The sequence below is a fragment of the Cajanus cajan genome, chromosome 6 (genome assembly GCF_000230855.2).
Source record: "Cajanus cajan strain Asha chromosome 6, NIPB_CcT2T_4, whole genome shotgun sequence".
NCBI lineage: Eukaryota > Viridiplantae > Streptophyta > Magnoliopsida > Fabales > Fabaceae > Cajanus > Cajanus cajan.
In genome coordinates, this window is record NC_138522.1 from 46387745 (window position 1) to 46412858 (window position 25114).

General features: G+C 30.5%; 2 protein-coding genes and 1 pseudogene across 2 annotated transcripts; 2 read left to right on the forward strand and 1 right to left on the reverse strand.

The window, feature by feature from the left end:
- The first annotated feature begins 4928 nt into the window (after positions 1-4928).
- LOC109811434 (uncharacterized) lies at positions 4929-12475 on the forward strand. Its single transcript, XM_020375188.3, has 7 exons — positions 4929-5170; positions 5646-5702; positions 6332-6397; positions 6477-6811; positions 8727-8924; positions 10571-10786; positions 10906-12475. The coding sequence occupies exons 2-7, from the start codon at positions 5666-5668 to the stop codon at positions 11947-11949; spliced, it is 1896 nt and encodes a 631-aa protein (XP_020230777.1). The 5' UTR covers positions 4929-5170; positions 5646-5665; the 3' UTR covers positions 11950-12475.
- Positions 12476-15914: 3439 nt separating this feature from the next.
- On the forward strand, positions 15915-18104 carry LOC109811474 (uncharacterized; annotated as a pseudogene).
- Positions 18105-20288: 2184 nt separating this feature from the next.
- On the reverse strand, positions 20289-24677 carry GPDHC1 (6-phosphogluconate dehydrogenase family protein). Its single transcript, XM_020375179.3, has 5 exons — positions 23508-24677; positions 22365-22586; positions 21672-21919; positions 20829-20968; positions 20289-20664 (listed from the first exon to the last, which is right to left on the reverse strand). The coding sequence occupies exons 1-5, from the start codon at positions 24154-24156 to the stop codon at positions 20541-20543; spliced, it is 1383 nt and encodes a 460-aa protein (XP_020230768.1). The 5' UTR covers positions 24157-24677; the 3' UTR covers positions 20289-20540.
- Between the last annotated feature and the right edge of the window lie 437 nt (positions 24678-25114).

Consider the following 25114-nt stretch of genomic DNA (forward strand, 5'->3'; position numbering starts at 1 on the left):
ACAAAATTCATCATTCAAAATAATTTATTAATTTTTTTTAATATTAACAGACTTTTTTAAAGTAAAAACACTTAATTAAATACTACTAAATTCCGATATATTTCTAAAAAATTTTAATTGTTTTAATTGAATATCACTAAATTCTAATATATTTTTTTAAAACAATTAGATTATCTTAATTGACTACCATATAAATTTTTTATATTAATTTTTTTTATTGAATGTCACTACTTTTTTTATAATTAAAAATATTTTAAAATTCTTTAAAATCTTAATCCAATATATTTATCAAAAAGTGTGAAAATCTTAGGTACATTAGCTTGTATTTTTATTTTCTGTTTTTATTTTTTAACTACAAAACTTTCATCTTATTTTCAAATTGTTTCTTGTATTTGTACCAGAGATATCATAACATTTTTTTTTTGTTTTAGTTTGATACGTTAGTAGGTCATGATAATTTTACGAATTTTTAATTACATTTCTAAAGTATACAAATTTTTAATTGAGTCATTCATTTTCTATAATATCTGTAAATGAGTTATTAAAATCGCCACAATTGCTATTTTCTAACAATTTAAGTTGACGTAAACTGTTTTCAGTAAATCAGTTATAAAATAGTAGAAAATCAAGGACTCAATTAATTTATGTCTACATAATTTTAAGTAAGATAGAATTACTTTCATAATTAAGCCCTTAAATTTTGACAATTTTGTAATCAAGTCAATTAATTTAAATATATATATTCTTTTATTAACTTATTACAATTTCACACACAACTCTTCTATAAGCATTAGTGCAAGCAAGATTAAGACCATGTGAATTGACTAGTAAATAGTAATTTTGCATTGATGTTAGTTGTGTAACCACAAGATCCCGAGACCACCAAAACTTGAAAGACCCAAATATAGTGTATGATCCAATGTGAAAAAATGTGGGCCTGTTTCAAGTTCAATAAATATTGTATCCATTAATTTGGATATAAAACGGATGTGGGCCAGCTGAGGTTGGACCAACTACCTAGACCTATAAAGTTGTTCCAATGTTATTCTAGCTAAGACCTCAATGGGAGATTTCACATTAATTTTGTTAGTGGCTTATCCTAGTAGTTTCAAATATACTACTTCTATTTAATGTATATTTCCTACCACATTATTTCTCAACTTTTCTTTTCCTATTCCTTCAAATTCATCCCCTATCCAAACAAAACAATAATAAATTATGGAAGTATTATTAATAACATTAAAGAGCTATTTAGTACACAAAAAATTTTAATTTCTCAAAAATCTAACATTAAGAATGTTAATTTTTTGCATTTAATTTATTATTTAAAAAATAAAATTTCTAAGAAACATTGTTTCTCAATAATGATTTTTGCATAGATTTTTACAAAAATAATTTCAAGGTGAAAAACTAAATTTCTTGAGGTAATTTTTTGTTGTTATTGTTATGATAATATTATTTTTATTTGTTTATTTAATATAGTAAAAATAATTGATTCCTTAGTAACATTTATACATATTCTCATAAATATTTATTACTAATCAAATAATATATTTTCCTCATTTTTAAGAATCATGATTTTTATGAAAAAAATCATCATATACTAAATATCCTCTAAATTTCATTAATATTAAAAATATGGAATCTTAATATAAACAATAAACAAGTAAAATTAAAGAGATCAAAATAATGCTTATGATCAATAAACCACAGGGATAAAAATATAATTGAGTGAAAAATTATAACGATAAATTAGATGTAAAACTAAGAACAGATAATTATTATGCTGATAACAAATTAATTCCAAGATAAAAAAATCTTAATAAAATATTATTTAAAACTTAAATTAACAATAAATAAAGAATAATTGTTATATATATATATATATTTTTTGTATTTAACCTTGAGTATCTAAACCTTAAGCAACCGTTTAATTGACCTAATGCCCTACACAACCTTGCATCATTCAAAGTTCAAACCACATGATGATAATAATGTATTCCACAACTTGTTGTAATTTCTCATCTCTTCAATGGTATGTTTCTATAAAAATGGAACGTGGTTAACTTTAATAGTAGAGTCAAAACAAAAATTGGAATTGGAAATTACCCGAATTGCAAGGAATGGAAAAATGGGTAACAGGATGGAATTGCCAAATTCAAGATAGGGTTCGAAATTGGAAGTGCATGTGTGTTGCAGTCGCAGAGAATCACCAAAAGAAGAGAAGAGGTGCATGTGACAAATTACAGAGTGCAGAGTGGTTGGGGTTCCTTGTCTTGTGGTTTAGTTTTTCAGAGTGACAACATTAAACATGTCTCGTACTTAAAATGATAGGGGAATCAAGACAAAGGATAATGGTGGGTGGGAACAACATTGGAAGATGAAATCATGAAAGGGAAAGTAAAATATCAGAAACTCCACAAATTTTAACTTATCTCTACTTTCTGCTGTTCTATTGTGTATCTTTAAATACTTTATGTGTTTTTGTTTTTTTCAGAAAAATTAATTACCATCACTGTGATAATGATATCTACTGTTCATTACTACTGTGTACTGTCTTTTGTTTTTTTCTATGGAAAATTCATTCCAGTTCACCACTATCTAAATACTAGAAAATAGTGAAAATTAAAAATTATGAGCATAATTATTGGAATATCTTAATTTCATGGTTCTTTAAAAGATTTTCAAAACAATTATTCCATTGCTCAAAGAAAACTGTATCAATTTCTTGTTTTACAACTATAAATTTTGTATATATTGCTCTTCCGATTATGAATATAACTAAAAATAATAATTCACGCTAATTGAAAAGTTTACATTACTTAATTTTGTCAATTTCATATAATTATTTTTCTAAATTATTTGTTCTTAGATTTATATATCAATAATAAAAAGAAACTTTGAAAATACAATTTTAACTAAATGAAAGATTATCTTGGAGGTAATAATATTAAATAGAGTGAAATTAATTAAGATTTGTTTATGTTTGAGACCAATAATCATGAAATTTGTATTTGCTTATGTTTAGAATAGGAGGGAGAATTTGTTTGGATTAATTTTTTTTTTGAAAGCATCTTTATGAAATAATAAATAAATAAATTTTTTAAGGAGGCATTTGGCACACTAACAATGTTAGTTTTTTTTTTTATTTTTTTATTTTGCGTTTGATTAATTAAAAATAAAATATCATCTTATCTTTATTTACTTGTTTAATGTAACAAAAAAAATTTGATTTCAATATAATATTTATAAATATTTTTAAAAATATTTATGATCAATTGAATCAATTTTAATAATTTATAAGAATCATGATTTCAACTATTTATAATTCCTAAATATTAGTTTTTTTCAAATAAAAAAAAAGTAATATAATTTTCAGGATTTATGATTTTCATAACTCATGATTATCATGTAAGAAAAAATTTTGTATACTAAACGTCTTCTAAAAGCATTAAAATTAATAACCAAAGATATTTATTCTATTCAATCATTTTTAAAAGACCTAAATTCAAAATTTATTTTTGTCCTTTTTATAAGAACTATTTTTTTAAATAATTTTATAAAAACTAATTTAAAATGTCCTTTTACAATTACTTTTTTATTTTTACAAGAAACACTTTTTAAAATCATGAATTCAATAAACTAAGTGTTTGATTAATGTTAGAATAGTTTTGAAAAAAGTACTACTACCTTATGTTCTTATTACAAGACTCAAATTTTAAATTGATTTGGTATTTTTCATAAGCCTTAATTTTTTATTTTAAAATATATTCTTATTAAATATATTTTTTGAGCTCAACAATTAAATAAAATTTATTGAATTCATCTATCTTAAAATATAAATAATTTTATTTTTATTTTTGTTTTTGGAATAAAATTTTTAGAAACTTAAATTAAGTGTATGATTAATTTAAAGGTTGTTTTGTAAAGAAATAAAATTTTAAGATATATTTATTTTTTTAATCCACAAAACTAATTTTTCTTAATCTTGATAAAAAACTTATTTTAATTTTATGATAAAAAACTAGAGTTCGTAATATACATTTATAATGCTATAATAAAATTAACCAATTTTTTATTCCCCATAAATTATGCAATTGAATCTTGAAGAATTTGTTTTCATTCATAAAAGAAAATGAAGAAATACAATAACTATTATAGGACTCCTCCTCACTCAACTATAAGAAATATTAATTAGTTCATGTACTTATTAATTAATAAATTTAATTAATATTATTTAATTTTATTAATCTTAAAAAAATTCTTTCCTAATTACCCTTCCAAATTATATTAAAAATAAAAAATAGTCATTAAAAAAATTTCAAATGACCAAAGAGCATTTTAGAGATGTTAACCTTAAATATAATAAAATTAATTAAATTTATTTATATTTAGATAAAATATGTATAAGATTTTTTTTTATATTTAAGTCCGAAGAGAATATAATGTAAAATATTGTGTTAGAATGCAATTTTTTTTGTAATAATATATTTATAGAAATTAAAAAGAGTTAATACAACAATAAATCGAGACAAAAAAATATTTAAAAAATGAAAATAAAATGAAGTAATAATTAATACTTTCCTAACATGTTAAAATAATAAACAACTTAAAATAGAAAATGTTCCATAGTTGGCATAGACAACGACATGATGGAGCAATTCTTCGAGTATCGGTCACGAGTAAAGCTCTATCCTTCCATAAATTCTTACAAATCTTCTCGACATTTTACGAAATAAAAGTACTACTACAAAATAAAAATAAATAAATGCATGTGTCACGAATTTTAAGAATATTAAATAGTTTCTTAATTTAATAAATAATAAAGGATGAACAGAAAAGTAGAGTAAACGTGTGGGTCCCATTGCGCCACCGATTGGCGTGGGCCGATAAAAATAGCACCTGAAAACAATCGACGGCCCATAACGAGCCCAGTCAAATGGGGCCCCACGTGGGCCCGGGCCCACATGGGTGAACGGAATTTACCACAGTGCCCTCGCGCTCGCCGCTTTCATTTTCACTTGCAGCCTTTTCGCTGCACAGAGAGAGAGACACACTCTCTTCTTCGCTTTCTTCTTTCTCTCTGGCTGCGAGGCTCTGAATTTCGCAACATCGCGAAACCCTAGGCACTCGCTCGCTCGCGTTTCGCGCGCCCATTTTTCATTTCAAGGTGAAGTCAAAACGCGCTTCCTCGTTTCGTTTTGGTTTTGCCCCTTTTTGGCATGCTTGTTTCTCTCAGCGCTTCATTTATGACTCTCCCTTAATTAATGGCTACGGTTGATGCGATTGCGAGTGAGAAAGTGTTTGTTTGTGATTGATGTGACCGTCATTCTTAATGCTTCCGTTTCATTAATTGTTAATTAATGCTATGAGGTTGGTGCGCACTAATTCCACCTTTTTAATCCCCTTTCTTCCTTCCTTTCTCTCTTCTCTTCTCTTCTCTTCTCACCTCCGTCGTTTCACACGCAATGCCCTGTCGTTTCGTCCCTCATTCGCACCCAACAACTTGTTCTTCTTCATCTTCATCTTCATCTTCATGTTCGTTCGTTTCAATTTCTTTGCTTGCATGTTATATTCGGAAGAGTCGCCTTTCATGGTTTCACTTTGCCACGCCATTTAAAAAAAAAAAATTATTTTCGTTTCAGGATATAGTTACTTGCAGTTCATGGCTTGGGATCTGTGGAGTTCGTCGTATGGGCAAGGTTTCTCCATTTCCACTGTACTAGTATTTGTCTTCTCGTTAATAATTTATACTTGTATCTGTGTGTGAAGTAATTTGTTAATCGTTTAGTCATTAGTGGGTTGCTTCGAATTCTTTTTTTATTTTTATCGCCACTTCTCCAAAAAGTTGAGATGAATAACTTAAAGTCGACTTGTGAAAAATGTTTAATTTATGTTCTGTGATGAGGGATCAAAGTACTCCTCGAGGATTTCAATAAATCTGTATAATTATTAAATTTTAGTAATCATGCACAGCAAATATAATATGTAAATCAGACATTTGTAGTTATCTAATCTTATTGACATTCACTTATATTTTTTAAAAGAAGTACATTATAATGTATTTATTTAATGAAACATTAAATGATTTCAAAATTTTATGAAAATTTGTAGACTTGATTTCTCAATTAAAAAGTTTTAATTCACTGGTTGAATTAATACAATTTAATATATATAAGAGAGTTATTGAAGAAAGTAATTTCACCCAGACTTATTTTTTGAGTATCTTGATTTTTTTTCTTATTATTTTCTTTTCTCTTAATTATAAAGAAGTTTAACCAAACAAGATATATTGAATTTGACATGGAATTTATTTATGTACTTGTCTCAGTTGCGAGTGGTAGTTATTACTCGTCACAGCATCCTGAATGTGACTTCTACTTTGGATGTGGCCGCGGTAATTATTGTTTCACTCTCTCACTCGCGCTGCATTTGTGTTATCCGTATGTTTTTACCCTGTCTTGTTAAATTTGTAGATGTGATAGAGGAGGATGCCTTGAACGAGGAATCCTGTGTTCAGGTTTTGAGAATTTTGATCACCAAAGCGGATACTGAGATTGAGGAACTTGAAAAGGATCTCTTGTTGCTTCAGAATGAATTGGCCTGCACTGAGCATGAAAAATGGCCTGATTTATGCTGTGGTGCTCTCACTGAGAGAATCAACCGGCTTGATGTGGCGGTTAGCACTTTGAAGAATGATCGTGCTGATGATGCAGAGATGCAGCAGCTACTGCAAAGTGAACCTGCTGAGACACTTCATGAAATAGTGAAGGCTTTACAGAGAGATTACTGTCGGGATGTACTTGTCCAGGTTTGGCTTTTGAAATCCCTTTTGAAATATATTTTTTGTTTCTGAAGATTGAAAAGAGGCTGCTACATTTACCCGTTTTACCATGCTAACTTTGTATTTGCCAGCCACTTTAGGCATTTTTGTCTTTGATATTATCCCTGCTAAACGATATGTTATCTATGATTCCTTGTTTCTTTTAATAGCTGAAAGCTTTATTGTGACTAGCAATTTAGTGCACGGAACTAGAAGGGATATTACTTATAAATAATAGGCTTAATGCACTGTAATCCTTATGGAATCTATATCTAGGTTGTTGTTCATCAGAGGAATTCAGTGCCAGAGTAATTTAGTCTCTATGATCAAGGTTTTCAAAATTGAGAGTTTACGTAAATTTGTTGAGGCCCCATATAATTGAATCGTAAACTCGTAAGAATTTACTTAATTTGAAAAACATATTAAAATACTTATAAATAACATAAAATAGCAAATCACAATAATAAGGAAACAATGTTTAATACCAAATCATGCACAATTTCATACAAGACAATAGTTCTTAAAATGACAACAAATAAAAAACTGGAAAAAAAAATCTGGGATTAAAAACTATTCAACTCGATCGAATAAAACCCTAAACCACATATATAACTCCCTGATTGGAAAAAAAACTACAAGACACAATATCTGGAACAGGACACAATGTCTGGATTGAATAAAAAAAGTTGGACATGAAGAAGAGAGAAAAATAAAGGGGAAAGAACCTTCACGAGGATCCGGGAACACGACTGCATGACAGGAACAACCTGAAACAGGGGTTGCTGATTGGAGAACAGAGATGCTTGCTAACAAACCAGCAACAAGCAAGCCACAAAGGACACGACCCTGACGCCGACCAGCAATGAGCAAGCCCCCAAATGAGCAGACGCTACCCCATTGAACAAATCGGTGACGCAACCCCAACGAACAAATAGCCATGAGCAAGCCATGACGAACAAAACCAGAGATGCAAGTTTTGAGTTCAGCAGTTGAGACTTGAGATTGTGAGAAACAGCTGAGCTGAATTGTGGGAAGAAAAGAAAACCTAATTTGAAACGGGGGTTATTGGTGTTGTTTTGGGGCTTTTCTAAGTGACTCATGTAGACACGCCCAATGATGGCAACCTTGCAATTTTGTCTGAGTTTGGGCGAGTTCTCTCGAGTCTGCACAAGTTTACTTGAAAATGATTTTGCATGCGAATTGAATAGGTTGGGGTGTACAGACTTGTAAAATCGGTAGTTTTTACAAGTTAAAACTCGTTTTTGACAACCATGCCTATGATAATTCAATAGGCCGAGAAGTTTAGTCTCTGTATATAATATTTGGTGTTTAATTGGTCTATTAGAGTCTAATAAAAAACACAAGCTTCAAAATAGTTATTAAAGTAGAGGAAATTTTGAAGTCTATGTGCCTTGTATCATCTAAGCAAATCCACTTCTTAACTTCTTTTAGGAGCTGTAAGTGAAGGTTGAAGAAAGATTAAAAAAAGTTGACTCTTTGGAAGCATGAGACACTGACATATATTCCTTAATTACTATAATTCAAATATTTATGCAGGGGGAAGTAACTTTTATGCTACTATTGATTATAGTTTATACTACTGCACTATAAAATAGTTTATGAATTGTACATCTATATTTTTATTTATTTATTTTTTTTAATTTAAGGGTTAACCTATGGACTTTCTCTGTTCTGCAAGTGCTAGATAATGACAAGTTGACAATAGTATATATTAAGCTATCCCTTGCTTTCCATTTAGCACATATATTTACTCCTATCTCCTTGGTTGCTCGAGTATCTTATGATGGTAGTATTAGTTAGATGTACAGTATTTAACTGTTGAAACTTGGTTTTGAATGTAATTAGTATGTTTTTCTTCCCCTACCTTTTCAATTTGAAGCAGTATCTAGATATGGATATCTCAAGTCCGATTGTGAATGTTACTGAACATGCACTAGACAAAGATTCTAGCACCATTGATTCTAATGTAATCATTAAGGAGGAAGAAAAAGAACTCCATGGAACCTCAGAAAGCTCTGAAAGCTTGGAACTTCTTTTGGAGCTTCATGAAAAGAGATCAGATAATCCTGAAAAGATTGAGGTAGAGAAAGCCCTGTTACTGTATTTTTTTATTTTAAAAAAGCACTTATTTTCTATTCCTGCATGTCTTAATGTACTACAAATTATAATGCTTGGGGTGAGCACATTTTTCAAAATAGTTTATTGCTACATCAATGTTTCTTTCCAAATTTTGTTAGCCTCTGGAATCTGTAATATTAAGACTCATTTAAAACTCATGCAGTCATGCTTACTTTATCTGTTTGTGTGATGATTGCTTGGCATGACTACTTGCTGCATATGCAATTGCTTTAAATCGTACAAGTTCAACATAAGTGTGCAGTAATTTTCTGTCTCTCTAGCCCATATAAAGCCATGATTCAGGCAATGGATATTATATTTGAAAACACAGCGGAGATTTGCCACTAGCTATTGTATTTAAGATTGAGGGTTGGCTATATCCAATTGACGATTTGGGAACAAGCCATTTACAAATAAGCCCACAATAGTGTGTTTGTTTTTACATTTGAAATGCTCAAACTCCAGTTTGACTCAAAGCAACAAGAACAAGCTTCTCCATTGAGGTGTCTTGAAAGTTGTGATGAGTACATACCAAATACAAAGTTAGATATGCACATGGGTCTGTGCTTGCCCAAATCTCCTACAGTCCTACCTGTTATTATTATTGTCAGTTTCAAGTCAATCGTCCTTAACTGATTTTTGGCCAATGTTGACCCTTGAGATTATTAATGACAGCAGACTTCAAACAAAATCAAACTTCCACCCCCAAATTTCCTGACCTTGTAACTGGGCCACCCACAGAAGAGAGAATATTGGTAGTCTTAATTCAGATGGATTTCGAGGAAGAAAGTAAAAAACAAGTCATATTTTTTTTAGATGCACCATGTTGTGCCTGTCAATTATACGGTACCAAATATCAGGATCAATTACCCATTTAAGTAATGTTTGGCCCAGTTTCTTTTTTGTTATTATTTTCTTAAATCTTCTCTTTAAAAGGTGAAGCTAGGCCAAACACATTTAGAGAAAAACTCTTGAAAACTCGAGGACTTTGATTTTTTATAAGAAAAAAAAGGGGATAAGTATCTCTAATAAATAGTTAACTGAAGTAGCTTCTAAATGTACGTTGCACACTTTAGCCTCCTCCTTCCTCTCATCTTATACTAATCAACATGGGACAAAGAAATAAAGTTTAGTTTTATAGGAGCTTTTAAGCTATAACTGTCGAACAGTTTTTTATTTTTAAAGCTCTTATATTGAGCTTGAACTTTGAATTAAAATTTAAGAAAGGATTCACATACTAGTTCCTGACAGAGCGAACCTTTGTTTGGCATTGAGACCTAAGTAAAAAGAGAGTTAGTCCCCGTAAAATTGAGCTTCCAATAACAATCTGTATTGTTTTATTTTACAGTTTTTTTTTCGTGGGTGTGTGAAGGTCTGACCTTGGCAACCATATATATATATATATATATATATGCATGATAAAAATTTGAAGCCAAGCCCAAGGGCGATATCTTTAGTAGGGAGGACTGGTTCATATCTACCTCGATTTCAATTATATTTCAGCCTTAATGTTGTACATAATAATGCCTCGAATCCCCGAATCCCCGGTGAAAATTGTCTCAGCCAACGGACCTGCTTAAAATCCTGATTAGATTCTTTTCTTTCAAGGAATTACCTGAAAAATCTCTTGCGAGAAGTCCCAATTTGGGGGATATCATCTGTGCAACTGATCACTCTGATGGGATGAAATTATCAGAAACATCTGATAATAAAGTTATTGGAAATGAAGAAGCCGGAAGAAGCCAACACATTAATACAGATAGAGGTCAAATCTTTGATTTGTTTTCCGCCAATGACAATGGAAATATTCCAAGTGAAGTCAAGGTGCAAGAAGATCTGTTGTTTCTCTTTTAATCAATTTAAACTTCTTGGATGTAGCAGTCACTATTTTACTTCAATTTTAAAAAGGTTTTTAGTGCATTATTTTTTCTTTAATTGTGCAGAAAGAAAATGAATTTGTCAAAGAAAAAGATGTTAGCTCAGGTGATTTTAGACCTGCAATTGGCGTCAAGGGGAGGAAAAAGTGTCTTCATTCCAGATTAGGTTCTTCACAGCAACGAAAAAGTGGAAAATCAGATCTAGACAAAGAGCTACGTGATATTGCCCCAAAAACTGCACGAAGAGCTTGCAGGAAAGAATCCAAGGTTTCTCCAGATGAAGATTCAAACTCTCTGAATTTACCTCTACAAGTTGTTTATCCTCAAATAAATGCTGACACCGAATTTTGCTCCTTTAAAGGAAGTAATGGTAATAATTCTGGACAAGTTGAAAACTCGACCGTCATTCATGCTGAAAATTCTGCATTGATTTCACTGCTAGGGATGCAAACCAAGAGTGCCCTGTATACTGGGTTACAGCTGATAGATGAAGAAAAACAAGCGCAAGACCTTAAATCCCAAATTGCTGCTAACCTCAGCAAGTCCAATATGAGTTTCCATTCAAAACTAAAAGCTCAGGAAAAGCAGAAACTGGAACTAGAGGCATTTTCTTCCAGAGAATCACATGACAGTTATACAGAAGTTATTCCAAGTACATCCATAATTGTATCAACTAAGAGGCAGCGAAAACGTAAACCCTGTACTGATGTTGCCATTTTAAATAAGTCCATGAACCGGAAGATTAATACTAGAAGGGCAGTACAACCTGACAAGGATGAAATTGAAGGTCGTGCTATTGTTTTATATGATAGCAAATTTTCTGAACTACAAAAGAAAAGAAAAGTTTCGAAGTTGCCGATCACTGTGGACATACAAAATTCAACCCATAACTTGGACATGGGAAGCCAGGTAGATCTTCACTCTAGCAAGTCACATTCCTTGGTGGATTCTCATAATGAGACCTCATCATTGCTGCCTAATACTAACTTGAAGAGCATGACATTGACTGATTTGAGGGCCCTGGCAAAAAAATACAATGTGACTAAGTACTATAAGCTTCGAAAAGAAGCTTTGGTCGGTCAATTATTTCAGCGACTCAGTAGATGCTGAACTTAATGGTGGTAACCCATTTCTGCCATGCTATTTTTGGGTTGGTTATCCTGGAATTTGGTATAGGATTCTGACGTAGTTATGAATGAGAGATACACAGGCAAACAAAAATGGATTTTGTGACAGGATATTGTACAGCCTATAGATAGAATTTTGTAAATGAAAGGAAGTATAGATTTCCTTCCTTGCAAGTGCAACTGGTTAGTCATTGTGACCTCATAGGAGACTACGAACTTTGCTGAGATTGATCAATCAATTTGTTAAATATGAAGCGCGGGTTACAACATTAACAAATTTGGTGGCGTTTTTGTGTGAATATTCAGTTTTATGCTGTCGTTCTCTCCAATTTACCCCTTTTTTAAGGGTATTAGTATTGCATGTTATAACATGTTTCAAGGTCTTCTGCATTATTGTTCAATAATCTGCACACCTATATTTATTTACTATTATTTAATGTCATTTATTTGTTTTAATATTGTAAGAACTTAGAATCAATAAATAATATTTGTAATTTTTATATTTGCCATTTTTTTTTCCATTTATTCAAATATTGTTTTCCTTCTCTTGAATTCATTAGGAAAATTAATAAATTTTCACAACTGATTTTTTTTAATAACTATTTTTAAAATTTTAAATATAAGTCATAATAGAATTCTTTAAAATTACTTTAACTTCTTATATCTCAATAAAATAATGTAGAATTATACGGTACTCGTACATGCATGGTAAAATTGTTTTTTTTTTAGTAGGAACATTTGCTAATCATTTACGTTCTCATTAGATTAGATTAAACTATTCAATCATAGTTCATCGAGTTTAGAAATATTACAATTAAACTATGCACCAATAAATGTTAATTGAACGTTTGCTTTTTATATGCTAGAATTCATATAAAATAAAAGACTCCAAATTATTAAGATAGTTGCTCAACATTTTTTTATTGATTCAAAAACATTAGCACACCATTATACCAGGAGGAAATTTTGGTTAAGTTTCAAAATTTTTATCTTTAGCAATTGACCTTTTGTATCCTTGCCAAACTCATAGTGATAGGTATGTGAATGCAGTGAATACAGATTTCATTATCCTCTCTTTGTTTTTGTATCTTATATCTATTCATGTTTTCATACTTCACATATATAAAATTTGTATTCTCATTTTCATCTCTATCAAGTATCAAATATACTCATTCATTCCATACCTATCCAAAAATTAATTAAATATTTTTATAAAATATAAAAAAAATTAAAATTTCAACATAGAGTAATTATAAAATTACATTAATTAAATTTCATTTGACATAAATTTAAAATAGAATAAGAATTACATAAATGTCAAGTAAATTCTTAAAAAATTAAAATAGGTTTATATAAATTGAAAATGGATACGAGTACAGGTATGAAATAAGTAGCTATATACTCGTCCTCACATATGATTTAATAAATCATGTATTACTCATACCTGATCAAGCTAGATATTTCTCGCAGAAGTCGGGATGGATTTGAATATTACTCATATATAAATTCATTTTTTATCCTTACATACTAGCTTATACTAATTTGTTGCGTCATTTTTTTTAATTTTTATATTTATAATTGTTGTTCTACTCATTAATTATAAACATCTATTTTTTTGGTAGATTATAAACATCCGTTTAAACTTGTTAACACATTCATTTTGTACATGTTCATAGGCATTTTATACAAATAGGAGAATATAGAAAGTATTATTAATATCTTTATTATAAACCGGTCTGTACTTTGAAAATAAACTGATTTATTCTTTGAATCAAAATCTGAGTTATCTTTAAAGGCCACATATCCTCAAAACATGAAACATAAATATCACGAAGATTATCTACAAAATTTTCAGAATCAGACAAAACACTACCATTTTCAGGTTACTCTACTATCCTACATATTCACTAAAATGGATAAAAATTATTGTAACAAATCAAACAAATTTATGAAGATGATTTTTTTTTTATTGAAGATGAAAAATATTTCACATATTAATTGTTATATCTTAAAAATAAATTACAAATGTCGAACAATAAACCAGTTATAGTGTCAATTACTAAAGAAGAAAATTTTGATTGTTTTTTACAATATTATTTAATCACACGCTTTGGTAAATTTATTGACTTTTATTATATATATTTTAATGACCACACTTAAAATAATTTTTATTGATTAATCATTATAAAATCTTTACTTTATAGTACATGAAAATTAATTGCATTTGTTATTTAATATATTTTTTTAAACTTTTTTGTAGTTATATTATATATACTATTTAGATATTATGATAAGGTAGGTCTCTTACTGATATAAGAAAATAGTATATGCACTAATAATATATAAGATTTTTACATTATCATCTCATCAAAAATTATAGTGTATGAGAAATTTGTTGATTTTGATAAAAAAAATTACATTAAAAATTGTATAAAAGATGATTTTTAATTGGTCAATGGTAGAACAAGTACCTAATAACTTTTTCTCTTCATCTTTTTATTTATTTATTTATTTATTATCTTTTAATTGTTTAATTATTCGGATATTCACACACATCAACTTGTCACCAAAACACATTAATAACTTCTACTTATGTCCTAATTCATCTAATCTAAGAGTTAGACTTGCTTCAAATTTTTGTCTTTACCTTTAGTCTTATTTAACTAGAAGCGAAAAAAAGGAGTTTTATAATAAGTTAAAAGGTGACAATGAGGGTGAAGGAAAAAGGCATTTAAGGATAAAAGAAAATACTTTAAAATTTTAAATTAAATGGAATGATAATGAGTATTGAAAATGTGACGATCGCTTGAGTAATTAAAAAAAGAAATGAAAAGATATTGACACAACCAACAAGAGGCACACATGTGTAAAAATGATACACAAAATAACCCTTCAAATGCTTGAAAATAAATTTTGATTTCTTAGCTCATAAGTTGACATTTCTATTGTGTAATACTTACTTGAGAGCAACTGTTTTGGAGGTTTTATCCAACTTTAAAACTCATAAGTCAATATTATTGTTTTTAAATAATTTCAACTTGGGATCAATTTTTCTGGATATGCCATCTTGATCTAAACAAGAATAAAAAAAAAACTTATGTTATAACTATCTTTACAACAACAAATTGACCTATTCACATGATTTGTGGTTAGTCTATTGTTAGCTAAAACAAACTCCATATAAATTAGACCAAGGAAAATACTAAAAGATATATTGCAAAACTAAGACACTTGTCACTTGAAGAATTTATTGTTTACTAAGACATTTCATGTGGCAAAAAAAAGGTAACAAACTTTTTAACAAAAAGCTATCTACGAAGAGAGATATCCTGCAAAAAGGCACAAAACTATTTCTCAATTTTACAAACACTTAAAGTTAATATTGATTTAAATCGAAGTCTTTGTCAATGTCACTACTAGATTTTCTCAAAGTTCATGATCGCTATAAGGAGAGAGGCAAACTCAGATAATAGGAGGACTATATATATAAAGGATAAAGTTCATCTAACACATAATTTGTATGACTTCACATTCCAATTATCATTTTTCACATCTCAAACTTGAAAAAAGTTAATAATTATAGTTACCGAATGTGATTTTTCATAACAAGAGTTTCAAAACATGTTATTAGTAATAGTTTCATATAAAATACTCATAATATTGTGTCTTTTCAAAATTATTAAAGAACATATAATAAGATATATTTATTAACAAAGTAAATAACTTTGTCCCTTAAATATGTGGTCAAGAATCGATTTTTGATAGATATATAGAAAAAATATTTATTGGAAGAGACTAACTCTTTAAATAGATCTTAATACTTTTAAAAGATTAATTTTTAATTTTTAATTTTTAATTAAGAGATATCTTAATTTATTAAAAAAATAATAATTAAAAATATATTTACATGAAAACTAAATTAAATATATTTTTTAAGACTCAAAATTACAAATGTCATTTCGCATACCAACAAGGTTTGTTTTCTCAAACTTTGCATATCGACAAGTTTAAGTAGTGACGTGCCTAAATCCGTGTACTTTAGACTAAGACTAGAAACATGTTGAAAGTTGAAACCTCTTGAACAATATCAATAAAAATGAGGCAAACAAGAAAAAGAATCAATAGTGATAAAAAGAGGAAAAATTTACTAGCGCAAAAAAACTGTCAAATTTTTATATAATGTTGGTAGGCTTGACACATTATCAAAAGTTAATAATTAGTTTTTAATTCTCAAAAATGTCTTAATACATATTAAAAAATTATGTTATATACATTACAAAATTTAAAAGGTGCAAAATGTCAAGGGGCAAGGCAAGGCTCAAGCTATTAAGAATCACTGTGAAGCTATTCCACGTCAGTGGTAAAAAATTCTTACTTATTTTATATGACTTGTGGAATGGAAACCATATTAAATGAATTTAACTGAGAAATCTAATACAAGTAGATGTTATAAGAAGTAAAATTCTAGCGATTAAACGTAGTTAGACAATTACTTTCATAATGAGTATGATATCGTCTCACATTTTAGAAGTATCCTCATTTAGTAAATATTGGAAAAAAAAAACTGTGAAAATATTAGGAAGTTTATTATTCTTGAAATTTGAAGCAAATGGGTGGAAATATGTGAGAGATACCGGGAGTTAGAAGTGTTTTGTATTGTTTTCAAGGGATTATAAATTTGTTAGTGTTGAGGTAATTTCACTTTGGAGAGCACTAAGATTCCTTGCATCACCAAAAATTAGCACACCGGAAGAAGTTGCCAAACAATATTTTTTCAGCTTTGGCACTATTTATTCATTTAAAATACATGATTTAGTACATGATCTTGTTTTATTTATGGCAAAAGATGAGTGTCTACATATAAATTTTCACATTCAAAATATTCCTGGCAATATTCGACATCTATCATTTGCTGAAAATAATTTGCTTGACAATTTATTCACCACTAAATCAGTAGCTATGAGAATCATACTATTTCCAAATGGTGGGGCAGGAGCCAACGATGAAGGTTCCCTAAATACTTGTGTGTCAAACACCAATTACTTGCAATTTTAGGATTTAAGTGATTTAACATGCGAGACTTTGCCTCATATCATAGATAAGTTGAAACATTTGAGATATTTTAATATTATGAATAGTCCCAATATTAAGAGAGTCCTCTATTCTATTTGCAAGGTCCAACATTTGCAAGTGTTGAAACTCTATGGATGCACAAAGCTAGAAGTATTACCTAAAGGATTAAGAAAATTGATCGGTCTCCCACAATTAGGATTAATCAAAAAGCAATCTATTTTTCCCAACAACGAGATTGTCAACTTGAGCTCACTTGCACTTTTGTCTATTCAATCAAGCCAAAATCTATAGTCTATCTTTGGAGGGGTGAAACTCCCTGCTCTTAAAACATCGGGTGTTGGTTACTGTCCATGTCTAAAGTCTTTGCCACTGGACATGAACAATTTTCCTGAATTAGAAAGTTTGGCTGTCAAATGCTGTGATAATTTGGACTTGGAATTGTGGAACGACCACCATGAAGAGCAAAGCCCCAATTTGATGCTAAAACTTATTGAATTTTGGGATTTATAATAGCTGGTTGCCTTGCCTCAATGACTTCAAGAAATTGCCAACTCTTTACGGTGCTTGTCTATTTTCAATTGTGACAATCAAGAAATGTTTTTGGGGTGGTTGTCAACTCTGACTAATCTGAAAACACTTGTTATAGAAGATTATCCAAAGCTTTTATCTCTCCCAAATAGCATCCATCACCTCACCACACTTGAAATTTTGATAATTAAAGGTTGTCCTGAATTATGTAGAAAATGTCAGCCACATGTTGGAGAGTTATGGCCCAACATATTCCATATCAAACATGTTTTCACAGGAGAACCAGAAGAACTAGAGGAACAGTAAGAAGAATTACAGGAAGAGCAAGACAAAGAGGAATGCTTCAATGAATTAGACAAGCGTTGACGCCCTTGTTTTATTTATTTATTCTTTTCGAGGGGGCGTTATTTTTATTTTGATAAATAGAATCTAATTTGATAAATTCAGGGGTGTTTTCTTGTTCTTGATGGTTGTCTTAATAATGTGTTTAGAACTCATGGGTTCACATCAAATTTTACCTGGATCATTTGTTTGGTGCAGGCCTCTTTGATTATATCTCTTTTATCTTTCACTTTTTTTTTCGTAAAAATAAATGAGTTTCTAGAAAGGCATTTATATTTAGAATTTCCATGATAGTTGTGTAATACTGCAATATTTGTTTACTTTTGAAATTTTAACCACACGGGTGTTTTTTCTTTCATTTATACTGATATATGCACAACTTCACCTTTTTTCATTTATATTGATATTCAAATGGTATCTTATCGTATATTTAATAAACTAGACTTGGAATAGCACTAGGTTTTTACACCCTTTTTTCAAAATGAGTTTGAACTACAATTCTTTAGGTTTAAATACTTCCGGGTCTTATAATTTTAAAATATGATTCTCTCACACACGTTCCTACTCCTCACTATAAAAGATAAAGTATGGAGTTATAACAATTGATTAAAAACCTTAGTATTGAGATTTTGATAAGATATATATAACAAACTTAGTTAAATTACTCATTCCATTTTTTTCATAGTCGTTTAAGGTTTTGCACGGGACTTAAGGAAATCATTGATATTTTAGTTTTCAAAAATATTTATTACTTACTTTCCTATTTTACCTTTTTTTTTTTTTGCATTTTTGAGACTGTTGAATTGCAATCTACTTCATTAATTATTAATGCATTAATTACACGTGAATTATAACCTACTGTGTTTAATTATATCTGTCCATGAATTAATGGTTATATTGTTTTTTTTATAGTATTTTGTTGGGAACATATTACTCTTATAAATGCACATTAACTTTATATGGGTAGTTAGAGAAAAAATAGGTAGACATTAAAAATAAATACACACATTGTGCAGTAAACATGTATTAATTATCAAGGGTAAAAATGGAGAAAATAAATTAATAGGTCATTGATTTTAGTAAAATGACAATGAAAAAAAAAACAACAAATTTTGACAAAACGACTATGAAAAAAAAACGGAAGGAGATAGTGTATGGTTTTTACCGCTACTTGGGTAGTTGTGAAGTCTTAAATAATAGCAGAGTGGTGGGACATAATTACTGTTGCAGACAAGTTTGTAACTTAAGAAGGTAGTGGTGAAGACTGGAATTAGACTCCTTGATCCTTGTCCAATTGCAGTCATCAAGGTTACTACTCCCTTCATTTTTTTTCATAGTCGTTTTGTCAGAGTTTGTTATTTTTTTTCATTGTTATATTACTAAAATCAATGAGTTATTAATTTTTTTCTTCCATTTTTACCCTTGATAATTAATACATGTTTCCTGAACAATGTGTGTATTTATTTTTAATGTCTACCTAATTTTTCTCTAACTACTCATATAAAGTTAATGTGCATTTATAAGAGCAATATGTTCCTAACAAAATACTATAAAAAAACAAAAAAAGGGACAACTATTTAATAGAGTAGTTCAACAGTCTAAAAAATGCAAAAAAAAATAAAGGGTAAAATTGGAAAGTAAGTAATAAATATTTTTGAAAACTAAAATATCAATGATTTTCTTAAATCCCGTGCAAAACCTTAAACGACTATTAAAAAAAAACGGAGAGAGTATCACAGATTTGTAGTTAGATACTATTATATTTGGAAGTACAATTTCAATAAACTTATCTCCCAAACAGTGCTTTGTGAGAGAGACTGAACTTTTATGTTGAATACTCTATTCATCAATGATAAGGGTTTAGGGTTTAATCCACTTGTTTGGGGGTTTGAAATGGATGGAAAGGGAGAACTCAAGGATAATCTATTTCCGCTTTATTCTACTCAAATACACAATTTTTGCTCTCCCAAATTGTGGTGGAATTGGAGGAAATAAACTTTGTTCACAAGTAAGCGTTACATTACATTCTCGACCTTTTAACTTCCATCCAAAATAATTTAGTTCCATACCTTTCCCTCATTAATCTTCCAAACAAGAAAGGTAGCTTTGTTTGATTCCTTCCACTCCCTTTGCATTCCCCTCCACACTTATCCCATTCCACTCCAATACTCCATTAATGAAAAAAAAAATCCAAATACATTGTTTCTCCCATTTTGTCCACAATGTTGTAGTGTACATCAAGCATTAGTGACTTCTCAGCTAAGTTTGCTTTATAAAGATAGACTCCTGTTGGGCTAGGCCACTGCAGTTTTTTTTGGAGTTATGAGTCCAATTACTTAGGTTGTATTTGAGAATCAATTGAGTTGAAATCAATTAGGGTTAAAGAAAAAAAACTACACTCACAAACTTTTCCCTTTTATACATTGGAGCACGTGTTTTCTCGTTAAACATGATTTTAAACTGATATTTAAACATACACTTAGTGAAGTACATTTTGACATATATACATACAATAATGTATTACAAAATCCATCACAAAACAATACATTCATGCTCATTAAAGTATTCCCTTTGACAGAGGCTTCCTATATTTGGTTTCATCCACATTGGTTTTTGCCAAAGAGAAAATAATCAGGATTGTCCAAGAAGTGAAGGCTTGTAGAAAACATGGCTTTGTGCAATCTCAATTCGTTCGCGAGGATCATTCAGATTTTCATCCCTCAAAGCTTTTAGAATAGCTTGTGATGACTGTTCCCTGAGAAATCCAGCATACACCAGAAGCATGGCAAACTTATTTAGTGCATTGGCAAAATGTATAGATATTTGCAAATGTAGTACTTGGAGTTGAAAGTGTTCAAAGATAACAATGTTAAAGGTAAAGAAAACAGACAACCAAGGTTCCAGTCAATTATTGATTACCTGGATATCAAAATTTTGTATAGTGTCTTCAAGATAGGGCAGAGCTCTACAGGAGCAACAGGCTTGTTTGCTTCAGGATGCAATACATTCAGGCTAGATTGGCTCAGAAGTTCAAAGAATGCCTCCACTGCTGACACACCCTACAAATAAATGGCAGGGATAGCATTTTTGTTCAGTTATAGGAATTTTGATTGAAAGCGAAAAACTGACTCTAAAGAGCAATACACAAGGATGATTTCTCTTTTTTGTGTGAATGATATTAATTCCACATTTGGTGTGTCAAGGGCACCTATTAGGGCCAAATAATAAGAGAAGTGAAAAATGTGGCTTATGCCAAGTAAATTTCTAACATCATATACATCAACTCATCTAAGATGCCTTGTACTACATAGAGCTTTGAAAAATCAGCATATCAAAATTGCCAGAAAGGATGGTACATACCATCATCGTATTTTCTCCATACAAGCTAAAAACAAACAAAACTCCTAAGTCCTACCAAACTATGAATACAAGTACAGATGATGAAGTTCAGCAGCCCCTGCCAATGATGAGAGTTATTTTTATAAAGTTATTAATGATGAGATATTGTCCGTTTTGAGTCTAAGTCCTCACGGTTTTGTTTTTGGTCATCACCCAAAAAGCCTCTCAATCATTAAAGTATGTTTGTGTTATATAAGTTGTTATTTCTTGTTTTATTTTATCGATGTAAGACTTGTTTGTATCTCAACAGAAACATCACTATTTTTTTAATGTATGCACATATTTTAAAGATGCAATTATCACACCTCAAGAACATAGCACGAGTTTGAAAGAAATTGGATCAGGAAAAATTACAAAATATACCTGAATCATTCCTTTGCCACTAATGCTGTCTCCCATATCTGGTCTTAATTGACCCTTAGCTAACATCTGGCCATACCAAGCGTTACGTCCTTTTAACAAGGTCACATAAGTGTCGGCCAGTAATGGCCCTGCAAGTTTCTCAGGTTCTTCAGCCAATAAGTGAGTGATGAATATCATTTCTGACGTGCAGTGTGCAAAGTATACAGATTTGCTTGTAGCACTTTCGTTGGTAAGAGCTGCTACCATTCCTGACAGCATTAACATGAAAAACAGGTTATATAGATTTTAAATCAGGAAGAAAGTGTAAGACATGGGAATGCCTCTTATAAAAATAGAGGTATGTCGAACCCCTTTCTTTTCCAAGTTAATGTGAAAGACACATATATGCCTTATTGCCTTAAGTCAACTTATAATAATCTGCATCATGAATCATGATGAAATCTTTATCTATGTACCTTGATATGTACCATAAGTAAAAGGAAAAATTGTACGGTTATTGATTACCGATGCTTCCTTTTGCATTTTCTTTAAGTTGTGAAATCTTCACGAGATAAAATGCTAAAGTATGGTTTCCTAGTATGTGTAAATAGGGAGTGAACCAAAGAGTGAAATAGACAACATTACACAAGTCAAAACATGTTACTTCAAGTTTGACATTAAATTTAAAGCGATAACAACTGATTAGAAGCTTACCAGCTCCAATTGCATAGACATTTTTCAGGCCACCCATGACCTCATGGGTGATGAGGTCACTGTTATCCCAGACAATGAAGTGTGGTTGTCTTAAAAATTTCGCCAGAGGTTTCCTCCATTTCTCAGCTCCACATATTCTTGCATTGGCATACTCCTTGTTGTAGATTTCTGAGGCAATATTTGGACCCCCAAGATAGAGTATGTTCTCCATAGGCACTCCAGCTGTCATGTTTACATTGCAAAGAGTAGAGAATGAGGGTAGGACTAAGATATTATTCCACAGTAAGAAGGCTATGACCTATGATAAGTTGATAAAATCAGATGATATAAATCAAAAAGTAATCAATAGAAAACAAAGATGTTAAGTACTAACTTTAGCATGAAAACCCGTTGCTTGGCATCAAATTCTAGGTTAACAAATAGCTGTAACTTAGCCAGACAATTATCACAATTGATTTGTAATATGCTTCGGTATGAAAATGAACAAGATAGATTTTTGTAAATTGAATGTGTTAAGAGAGGATATGAAGGTTGAGTCAAAGAGTACTAACATTTCAAACGTATTCAGTAAACATGGAAGATTGACTCTAGCAATACTGAGTACTGACTAAAAGATTGAAGTTCATCATGAAGTATGCATTAGAACACATATCTGGTAAATGTTTTCATATCAGAAGTACAAAAAAATAAGACATCAATGAGATCCTGACACATAAAGGTGTTGTTCAATGTTGTTTACAATTTTCCTTTCACTCATGTTCAGCTTGATAAGAAAGACTCGTCCCATCCTTTACATTACTCCCAAACATACTAACTACAGAAATTGCCAGTACTGGCAGTACATCATTGACTTTATTTACTAAAACATAGACGATTCTTAGCATCATTAATCAATTATAACAATGATTGATTATACCTATAATAGATTATTAAAATAAATTATTTTTCACAACTAATCTAAACGCCCACTAAATTAAAGGGGGCAACAAGGAGACGAGAAGAAAATGGAATCATCACACTTGTTTGCTTATTCTATCCTAGCAAAGGCATGAGAAAGATATTTACTTCTGTTCATTAGAAAGAAGTCCCAAATGCATGGAGAAAAGGTAACATGTAAATAGAGATGAAAAAATTAAAACTTACTTGCTTGGTTAATCATCTTTGTGGGAGTTATAATATGAGGAACAGGCTCCAATGCAGCCTCTATACCCTTTGACAAAGAGATAATTATAGGCACTGTGATCCTCTCCTTCCAATACTTACTTATCTCTTCAAAGATCTCACGTGTTTCAGTTGAAGGCAAACCATTAACCACAATATCAGCATCCCAAACAGCTTCTTGCAGGTTTGTGACCACCTTCAGTGGACAAAGTGGGGTATCAATCATGTTCAAGCAAAAGCCATCCTTGAGAATCTCATCAGCATAGAGGGTTCTATCACCAAGCCTTGCCTCAACATACTTCAGATAAGCACAACGCCTGATCAACCTCCTCAACACATCCTCCCTTGAGTTGATGACTTCAAAGAGATGTTCTGCAGTGCCTCTATCCACTGCCCTTCCTGCTCTTCTCCATATCCTTATTTGTATCTTGTCCCTGAATTGGCCATAGGAGTCTTGTAACAAGGCTGCAAAAACACTGCCCCAAGCACCAGCTCCTACACTCACAATTCTCAAAGGGTCACCATCAGCCTTCCCAATAAGCCTCCTCAAACCATCAAGCTTCTCTTCCACCCCATTACAATTCTGGACACCAACACTTCCATTTGAGTATGCATTATGAACCACTCCCATGATGCTTCCCACAACGCTCTAAATGGTTAACAAAGTCTGGAAAGTACCAACAAGACCTGAATAATGAACTAACTTTAATAGACGTGTCTTTAAACTAAACTGAGACTCCTATATAACCTGTTTCAATCTTATGCTTCTTCTCTTACTTTCCCACTACCCAACTAACAAATATTTTTTCCTTTTACCAGAAGAACAAGATTGCCTATTTGACTTTACAAAATATGCAGCAATGGGAAATCAAATCTTTTTGGTGGAAGTTGCTTGACCAAAGCTCAACATTAATTTTGGTCTGTGCACAATTTCTGTGCAAAAATATAGCCTGTCCCTCTCTAAATTAATTGAAACATGCAATGCATGAACCGTCATATATATATATATAGAAACAAATGTACACATAAAAGGACCCTTTTATTTTTCACGTGCCGATACAAAGAAAAGATAAGGGGGACGGATAGGGAAAAAATCAAAACCAAAACCGAAGCCAAACACAAACAGAACTTTGTTTTCTCCGTCTCTTGTTAGTTGATCTACCCAACTACAAGACGCGACTAGTGCCAATAAAAAAACCAAACTTTGGAGCTGTGGATAACAACAAATTATGGTCCTTCAATGTTGGGGTTTATTTACTTTAACTCATCCAACTCATGATCCCACTCTATGCATAATTCATAGCTTTCTAGTGGTAACAGCCTACATTATTGAAGGGAAAGTTAAATACTTAAACTAAACAATAAATAAAAAATAAAATTTATAACTAAAAGTATTAGCGTCATAATATATATATGGAGGGTAATAACGACATCAGTATAACTTTTACTAAATTTTATACAGCTCAATAATTTTATATTAAATGTGAATTTTGTAAATTCAATCGTTATATTAAAAGTTTTTTATCCTTAGATTATATATACAAAATTTTATATTAATCCAAGATGATTTGAGTGGTGTAATATTTAGT

Bases quoted from the DNA above. Each gene is read 5' to 3' on its own strand.
- LOC109811434 (XM_020375188.3), top strand. From the start codon at position 5,666: ATGGCTTGGGATCTGTGGAGTTCGTCGTATGGGCAAG. The intron at 5,703-6,331 runs GTTTCTCCATTT...TACTTGTCTCAG, and splicing joins GAGTTCGTCGTATGGGCAAG to TTGCGAGTGGTAGTTATTAC. The intron at 6,812-8,726 runs GTTTGGCTTTTG...AATTTGAAGCAG, and splicing joins GTCGGGATGTACTTGTCCAG to TATCTAGATATGGATATCTC.
- GPDHC1 (XM_020375179.3), bottom strand. From the start codon at position 24,156: ATGGGAGTGGTTCATAATGCATACTCAAATGGAAGTGTTGGTGTCCAG. The intron at 22,587-23,507 runs GTAAGTTTTAAT...TAAACATGACAG, and splicing joins AAAGATGATTAACCAAGCAA to CTGGAGTGCCTATGGAGAAC. The intron at 20,665-20,828 runs GTAATCAATAAT...TGGATTTCTCAG, and splicing joins TACAAAATTTTGATATCCAG to GGAACAGTCATCACAAGCTA.